The 9,676-nt window shown below is 34.2% G+C and overlaps 1 protein-coding gene across 1 annotated transcript; it reads right to left on the bottom strand.

Annotated features, from left to right (window-relative positions):
* Window positions 1-998: 998 nt before the first annotated feature.
* LOC133678770 (probable WRKY transcription factor 9) lies at window positions 999-3,547 on the bottom strand. Its single transcript, XM_062101262.1, has 5 exons — window positions 3,186-3,547; window positions 2,779-2,919; window positions 2,297-2,689; window positions 2,116-2,217; window positions 999-1,983 (listed from the first exon to the last, which is right to left on the bottom strand). Exons 1-5 carry the CDS (start codon window positions 3,417-3,419, stop codon window positions 1,321-1,323), a joined length of 1,533 nt encoding a protein of 510 aa, XP_061957246.1. The 5' UTR covers window positions 3,420-3,547; the 3' UTR covers window positions 999-1,320.
* Between the last annotated feature and the right edge of the window lie 6,129 nt (window positions 3,548-9,676).

Here is a 9,676-nt window from a genome sequence, read left to right as displayed (position 1 = left end):
AAAAAAAAGAATGGATAGAATAGTACTATTATACAAACTTTGGTGCAGTGATGTGTAACATCCTTTATGATAGATATAGGGGTATTCAAAAATACCGACCAACCGATTGAACTGGTTTAATTAAATCTAAAAAAAGGTATAAAAAGAAAATCATAACCCTAAATACCCAAACCTTTTCAGCCGCCCCACTCCCTTTCCCCCATCTCTTTTTCCCTTCTTTTTCCCCTAACCCTTCATGATCTCAATCTTCAGGGCTTCAGGGGAACATGAATCATCTTGAAGGGTCAAATTTGAACTTTTAGTTCAGGTAAATGGTGTAAACAATAGTCCCACTTGTGAAGATGGCCATCGGAAAATAGTGATGGTTTTGGCAGCTACAAACTTTTCTTGGGATATAAATGAGGCACTAAAATTGTTTCATTGTCTTCTGGTAAATATTTTTGAGATTTTTTTGCCTTCTGGAATTCTTAGATCCATCCTAAATGGCAATCTATCCAAGACGTAATACAATATCTCGTTCCTCCACTGGCACAAAGCCCAGATTAAGGTATACAATGACAGCAACAAAAATGTTTCAGTTTTTTTGGTTTTGAATGCTAAAAACTGATCCGAACCGAACAAAACCGATTCTCGGTTCGGTTCGGGTTATATTAACAAGGACTATTATTTTTTGGTTTGGTTGAATTTTTTGATTAAAACCAAACCAAATCGAACCATGAACACCCCTAGATAGATACATGAGTGCTTAAATAATTAAAATGTGACTGAAATACAAATCAAAGATTCAAAATATAATTCAATAATAATCTCAAATATGCTTGGTATTCATGTGTGTGTGAGTACCTTTATATATATAAATGATAGAAATATTATAATCGAGTAGTCCAAATTAGTCAATTAATTAGTAGATTTTTAGCATAATATAAAGGTTATATAAATTTCTTTAACCCAACAAAAGAATTAATAGATGTTAACAAAAAAAAAAAAAACTAATAAAGAAAATGGAAACCGGAAGGGGGAGAGATATTGTCCCTTTTCAATTCCTTGGATTGAATTAGTACATTATATAAAGTTCTTACTTACAAATTCAAAAAAAAAAAAACACTAGCTAGCTAAGTAGACAAGGAAAATCAAAGTAAAAGAAAATTGGGCAGCAAGAGTTTATTGTGCAGAAAAGAAAATTAAGCAAAGATTAATTGTAGCTAGGGACGTACTTCAATGGTAATAAAATTAGACAAGCCATATGTATATTTATATATTCCTCCGTTGTAGCTTATTCAAGCGCTGAATCGGCTTACCACTTGTGCATGGGGAGAGGATTCAAGGACCAGAAAGTTGCTGTTGCTGCTTGCATGTAGGGCTACCTCTCTCACCATCCCTACTAATCAAAGATGGTTCTATAGGATGACTGCTGCTGTTCTCTTTATTAATGAGAGATGTGATAGCAGCCGCAACAGCAACCCTAAATTTTGGATCAGAAGCAATTGCTGTTACATTCTCAGCCATCAGTAACTTCTCTTCTTGCACTCTATGGCCAGCAAAATTACTGCCATGAACATTAGCAGCGCTATTTTGGTAACTGCTTGATCGGCTTTGCATCCAATTACTGAACGAGCTGGGGTACTGATTATGACTAGCCGAAGAAGAGGAATATTGTGAAGAGCTAGCCATCATTGGATATTGTAGTAGTGATCGATCTCGATCGTGTGTAAGATCAAGAACAATCCCTTTGGAAGGATCATTGGGGTTTATGCTTCTAAAGTTCGATGAATATTGAGGGTTCCAGGCATGGTATGGAAGGGAATTAGCTTGACCAGTAGTGATCATGCCATCAGAGAGAGGGTTACTAGAATTCAGTAACATAAAGGAAGCTGCTGCAGAGGCTGTTGAAGCCATGGCTGTTGCTCCCACAGGGAGCGGATGATTATGAGTCCCTTCATATGTTGTTATCAGAATTGACATGTCCTCTAGACATCTTTGCACCTAGTAAAAATCATAACACACAAAACATTAAAGAAAGAGAGAAAACAGCAAATTAAAACTAATCATGTGCTTAAAAATAATCACAAGAATTAATCTGTGCTTGCTGAACAAGTATCATGCCTGTTTCCTAACCGGGCATCCTGGAGAAACCGTGCAACGGTAGTAGGCTCGAGGGCAAGGATTTCCTTTGGCAATCTTCTGCCCATATTTTCTCCACTGGCATCCATCATTCATCTGAAAATCAAAACATTTAGTTAGCAGCACCCCAACTGCATAAATTTTGAATATAACATCTTGAAAGTAAACAACTTACAGTTGCTGCCTGGCATCTGGCTCTGACTGAAACCCTAGCCTTTCTGTTGGCTAAAGAAGCACCATGAGCAGTGATTCCAGCTCCTCCCAAATCAGTTCTTTGATTATTATTATTATTATTATTCTGTGATATTGTTGGTGCATGGTTTGCAGTTTGATCTTCCTTATTATTCTCTTCCATATCCTCCTCTCTTTCTTGTTGACTTGTACTTGTAATTTGTAGCCTCAAGGACAGCCCTAATTCACCCTCTCCAACAGTGTCACCTTTCGTAGATGCTACTGCCTGGTGTCTTTGGATATAACTAGAATCTGACTGTCTGGGTATTATTGCCTTCGGCACTTCTTGAACAGCTTTGTTATCGTTAGCATTAAGCCCGAGAGAGATTTGCGGATCCTAAATAAAAATAATGAATATATATCCATATTTTGCTTCTTCTGGCCCATAAAACTAAAGAAATAGTATTATATGTATTAAAATATTACCTTCTTCTGGTCCATATTTTGCTGGAAGGAAGCAAATCTCATTCGAAGATCATGGTAATCTTTCATGGTTTTCTCTACTGTTCTTCTCAAGACTTTGTTCTCTTCTTTCATGCGACTTATCTCCATCTGTAAACCAGATAACTGCATATCCATATTGCTTTTACAAAATTGTCACAAACAATTACTGTGTGCAAATTAAAGCAAGCCTTCATGAGATATACATATCCATGTTTTGAAATTATATAGAGGGTTATAAGCACGCACACGGTCGAACTTAGCACCTCGTGTTATTCTTGAGAAGGAGATAGAGAGATCACCATAACTATATATATACATATACATATATATTTGGAGGGTTATTAGAACAACCTCTTGTGTTAATTGTGTTAGAAAGAAGAAAGGAGTACCTCTTCAGTTTTCATGTTTTCCAGTAGGGAAGAATCATCTTCTGCTCCTCCTCCTCCTCCTCCTCCTCTTGTTGTTGTTGCTCCTGCTGCTTCACTAGTATCTTGTATGTTTTGTCCATCTACCTCCTCTTCTTGATGATTTCCTCCCCCTTTTTTACCATGGTGCCTTTCTTCATCTCCATCCTCCTCTACTTCACTTTCTGCATCTATTTTCAGGGATAGATCAGTATCCATCTTCTCTTCTCTTCTAGTCGAAAACAAGATGCAATCTCTCTCTCTTGTCTGTATGCGCTGCTTTTGAGGCACCAAAGTCAATTCCCTCGTCTCAAAGATGCAGTATTCGTAGCATTAGACACACTAGGACGCATCTAAGCTTTGACTTTAATTGGCTCCTTAATTAACTCTCAATTAAATTAATCAATTAACTTATAGTTCAATTAATAAACTTTGGTTAACCAGGAATATTTCACAACTGAGGCCTGCCAAAGCATGAGAAGACCATGCTAGCCCTACAACAACATCCCACACAGCATGAATCTGAGAATGGGCATGGCCCTTTTCTTGTCATTTTAGCCAAGCCTAGCCTGTAATATTGAATTTAACAAGCAAGAAGCTCGGTTTTAAAACTGGCCCTAGAGTCACTGGTCATCTAGCTGATTATATACTAATAATTAAAGCATGCACCCATTCCAAGCCTACAGAAATGTAGCCTCTTGAATTTATTGACCCCCCCTTTCAAGAGGAATAATTAATCAGCATAACAGCCTGTGTTTATGCGCAGCGCTTCCTTAATCCACCCTTCCATGCACCGTACATCAAGGCCATGGCCTCCTGCAACTTTTATTTTCTTCATTTTTATATATATATATATATTCCTTGTCAACGGAATCGTTCCGAGGGGGCTGGCTAGATAGTTATTAACGGTGAAAGTTAAGTAGGATTTCCATGTATAGTTTATGATTGATGGGATCGAAGGAAATTTATATATTTTTGATGATAAATAGGATATAATAAGCAGATTCTTTCGGCTATATATATATATATATATATATATATATAAAAATATATAGTTGAGGGGGGAAAAATAAAAAAGAGGGAGCTCTGACATCATCTCATCTCAATTGAGGCCTGTACGAAATCCCATAACGGGAGAACCCAATATTGGGATCAGATCTAGAAATTGTCAACTCGTAAACCTCACAAATCTCCCTCTCCACTCCACGTTCAAAGCGTAATAATACTATATTATATAAGTATTTTATCTCTAATGCTAACTTGAAATGCTAAACAAAAGTCAATGCGGTTCTTCTCTCCTCGTTTCTTTTCTCTTCATGTGTATATATTATGTGTGTGCGTTGATTTTTTCGCTCTGAAAATCAAAAACCATTAACGGTGAGGCAATATTAGCTTGAACCTGCATGCTAGCAGGTAAAAGACACTTTGAGTAATTATTATACTCGAAAGTATCATCATATCATATCATAAATATAAGACTAAACTAAAACTAGATGCGTTTGGGAATAGTGTAGATTCCCTGTTCCTAAGAGTTTTTTTTTTTTTTTTTTAATGGGCATTGGTTTTGTGATATTTCATAATTTGTTTTAATTAAAAAAAAAAGATGTTGATCCCTGAGAATAAGAGACTCGTCAATAAAAGAAAATTTTGATATTGATCCCTAAAATAGACGTTGTCATCAATTTAGAAAAATTTGGATGCTAATTCATAAGAATAGACGATTTCATCAATTTAGTAAAATTTAAACATTCATCCTTAAAAATAAACGATTTCATCAATTTAAATAAATTTTGATTTTAATCCCTATAAATAAAAGACTTGGGGAAACATATATACCCAGGTTAGGCATGGCATCAAAAGAATAAAAACCCTAAATTTCTTCATTTTCCTAAATCAAAGGACACACATGCTTTCTAACCACAATATAAATTGAAACCTTAAGGGGGGAAAAAGCATCTTTAGGATTCAATAGTATACCCACACACAACATTTCGTATCTTAACCTTCTTCAAAGAAACAAAAGAAACTTTATTTACCATATTTTCTCATGATCCACGACACAACACTTCATGTTTAATAAATGTTAGCTTATATAATTTAAAATCCATTAATTACTTCCAAAATAATTATTTGGCTTAACATAAACGCTAATGCACCTTCAATATTAACTTTTACAACAATAAAAGCATGGAAGGATCTTCATTAGTGACTTTAAATGGCCAAGTTTGGTTCAAATCAAACATCAAAAACCTAATTGTCCCTTTTTATTCAACTGTGGCTCAGAGAGTGACCATTTTTCTTCAATATTATTTTCAATTAAACCTCTAACTTCCCTCAAAATTACTCCTGATCTTTTTTTTTACCTATTATGACTTGGTCCTTGCTTTTTAAAAATCCATTATATGCCTGCAAAAATATGTTGATGCAAAATTTTTATAATTAAAAGGGGTAAAAATCAGGTTATGATAGTTGTCATCTCTTTATAATGCTTACAATACAAAGATTTAAGAAAAATATTTTCTCATAGGTTGCGTACCAAACTTGTAAAAAATTTATAATGTTTATGCAAGGTTGCAAGTGGTCAAAACAAAAAAGTTATTATAGGAATGTTAGTTGTTTCAAAGTTTAGTTACGATTTACCTGGTCTCTATAATCTGTATGAAGAGATCATGATTTCTGGATTAAGGTCTTTGAATAATAGAATTGGATCTTTAGTATTGGGCTGAATTCATGTAACCCAAATAAAACTTTTAGTACTAGTTTGAATTCTAGTTACGAATGCTCAAGCTTTTTTTGTATTGGTTTGAATTCAAGTAACACAAGATAAAACTTCTGGCATTGGTAACTTTTGATACTAGTTTGAATTCTAGTGACAAAGACTCAAACTTCTTGATACTAGTTTGAATTCTAGTGACAACGACTCAAACTTCTTGTTACTAGTTTTAAATCCAATGATGGAAGATAGAACTTTTGGTAATAGTTTGAATTTAAGTGGTGTGTGATAAAATTTCTTAGTATTAGTTTGAAATCCAATGATGCAAGATAACACTTCTAGTACTAGTTTAAATTCTAGTGATGTTAATTGTTTTCAGCATTGATGTCAGAGTCAAGAGTGTTAAGGTACCATAAGACAATTGAACCTCATTGAGACTTCTTCCATTGATCTTTCTTAGGACGGCTAGATTTGAACCACTAATATGAGTTTAACTCATTGTAGTAAACTCATTATCACCCTGTAGATAAATCATTAGTAGATTATGCATAACAAACTATTAATAATTCGATACAAGACTAACAATACAACTTACTTCACATATGATGCTTTAGGATGGTAGTATTTTCTCTCTAGCATAACTAGTTCCTTATCACAAATCTTTGCAGACTAATTATGGTTCCTAGTTATCATAATATTAGGTGGCGACTACTTTACAAATATTAGACCTTTTCCCCCTCTCAAAACATAAAAGACTCTATTTTCTCCATATTCTAGGAAAGCATGTGGGTTGCCACAATGTCGAATGTGATATTGGTGATAAAGAATAGAATGGTGGAATAAAAGTTTCTTATTTTATAAGTGTTTTGTTAAAAATAATGAAGTGACAATGTTAATGACAGCTAAAAAATATAATTTATTATATCAACTACTTCTATTACCATCACTTCTCCATTTTCATTATAATGGCGATAATTGTTTTTGATAAAAAAAAATTGTTGTTGTTGTTGTTTATTCTCCAACCCTTATTTTTTAGCCACCTCCCATGTTGGTTTCATTATTATTATTTAAATATATTATTTTTGTTACTATATTATTACTACAAATATCATATCTTTCACTTCCTCCGTCCCTTCCACCACCATCATAATCAGCCTTATCATTTTTATTATTATCAACATAAATAAAAGCATTCTTGTAATTATCATTTCTTTTCATCTTAAAAATTAGACATTAAAAATTTTAAATTTCATATTCCTTGTTATTATTCTAAACACATTATTACAACTAAAACGTCATTATGATTCCTCTATTCCTATTCTAAGTCTTTCATTTTTTATAACTAATTAGTACTTAAGGATCATAAATGTTACAGTTTAGGATTTCGATAGAGAATCTCTTATAATTATGTTGAAGTATTTTTATTTCATTACAAAATACATATTGATGTTACATATTTTGTATCATTGCTATTTGGTATTTCAAAAATCATTAAATATTTTGTTGTGCATTGATTTTACTTAAAGTTCATTAAATTCAAATGATTTAAGTTTTTCTCAAAATGAGAATATCTTGATTGTTATAGTTTATGATTTCATTACAAAAATCTTTGAAAACTATGTCAAATATCTTTTAGTTATAAATACACACTAATATTGTTGCATGGAACATCTCACTTAGATGATGAGGATTGCTAAGATAAAAATATGAAAAAGAAGTTACTATCTAGTTTTATAATAACTAAAATTCCTAATTAGTATTCAGAGATTCTAGGTAAGGGACTAGTTATGCTAAAGAAAAAAATATAAATCACCCTAAGATATTCTACATAAGGTAAATTGCTTTGTATTTGTTTTTAATGATAAAAGGGTACTTATATTAATAATTTGCCTAAAGTGGTTTGTGCATGTTTATAATTGATGATGAAAGGCTACTAAAACACAAGGTAGTGATTTGGGATATAGGCCTGGAAACAAGGCTCAATCTTCAGTTTTGGAATACATGCATTAGGCCTAAAAGGTGATGATACATTGGGCTTTGGCCTAATTTTCTTGGCTATGTTTAAATGAAGCTTGGAGGTTGTTAGTCACACTCAATTGGACTTTGTGGGGTCATGTTGACCCAACCGAGGCTCATTCACCATGAAAAAGGTGATGTATCCTGACATATGAGAATTCATAAACAAACATTTGCATACATTAGAAAAATTAAAAACTCGTATTTACAAACAAAAGTTTAAAGAATATTTCTCGATATATATTGTTTATATAAAATCGAATGTTGTAACCTTGAAAGTCACTCCGCCAGTAGGATGATGGTTTACTTAATGTTGGAGAAGTCAATCAAAAGGGTATTATCAAGAGCACCCTTCAACTCATATATCCTGATAAGGGAGAATCTCATGATTCTCCATCATATACGCTGCAATCTCTTCTGTTACTGTAATATTGCTAATGTATAGTTGTAGGATAATTACATCATTAATTGTATCCTTATCTTTCCTATTATATAGGATTGTATAGTTGTCGTTATGTTAATATATAATGAATAGACTTCTCCTTAGTATGGTAAGGAGACATTCAGTCATTCCCACTGTCCTGTAAATATTTTTATGGTATCAGAGCTAGGTTTACAAATCTTCATGGCCGACTTATCTTCTCCTTCATTGCCTGTTCTTTCGCTCAATACAATGGTGCACATGCTCACCATTAAACTGACTTCCTCCAATTACCTGTTGTGGAGAAATCAGTTTGTTCCCCTGTTAACTTGTTAAGAACTGTTTGGATTTTTAGATGGCACAATGATCGCTCTAAGCCTCATGGTTACAGACTCTAATGGAGTCACAAAGCCAAATCCTTCTTACAGTTCCTGGTTGCATACAGATCAGATGCTGCTTAGTTTACTTTATTCTTCTCTTACAGAGGAGTCTATGAGCGAGGTGTTAAGACTGCAACATTCTTATGAGGCCTGACAAGTTCTTGAAGCCTCATTTTCTAACAAGTCAAAGACTCGAGAATTACAACTCAAGGATGAACTCCAGTTGATGCAACGCGGCTCTCGATCCATTGTTGAGTTTTCTCGACTCTTTAAAGGTCTCTACGACCAGTTGGCTGCTATTGGTCGTCCCATTGATGACATGGACAAAGTGCACTGGTATTTGAGAGCATTGGGGCCAAACTATAAAATTTTCTCTACCACCATGATGTCATAGCTTTCATTACCGTCATTCTCAGATATTGTTCCAAAAAGCCTTAAACCATGAGATATTTGCATGGTCTGTCAACCATTTGCCTTCCAATTCAGTTTATTATGCACAACAGACTTCCAAAATGACAGGAGTCAAGAAATGGAAATCTCGGCCTTCTATATCTTCTACACCCTCTGTCAACATGAAATCTTCATCCACCTCCTCTGTTTACTGTCACTTGTGTGACAAAGAGGGACACCTGGCCAAATGTTCACTACAAGATTTCACAGTTTTACCGATGGACAAATTCCGTCGGTGTGTGATTAGCAGTTCGTCGGTGATTTTTTTACCGACATCATCATCGACGGATTTAGTCCGTTGGCTTTCCTTTCGTCGGTGATTCTCCATTCCGTCGCTATATCGGTCAGCAAAACAAAAAAACCATTTGCCGATGGTTTTACAGACGGAATTTACCCATAAAAAAAAGATTCCCGCTTGAAATAACCTACGGATTTTTAGTCCGTCGGTGATATCGTGATTTATCGACGGCTACTAACCGTCGGTACATTTGTCGGT

Source organism: Populus nigra, chromosome 1 (genome assembly GCF_951802175.1).
Source record: "Populus nigra chromosome 1, ddPopNigr1.1, whole genome shotgun sequence".
Classification (NCBI taxonomy): domain Eukaryota; kingdom Viridiplantae; phylum Streptophyta; class Magnoliopsida; order Malpighiales; family Salicaceae; genus Populus; species Populus nigra.
This window is presented reverse-complemented; position numbering and strand designations above follow the sequence as displayed.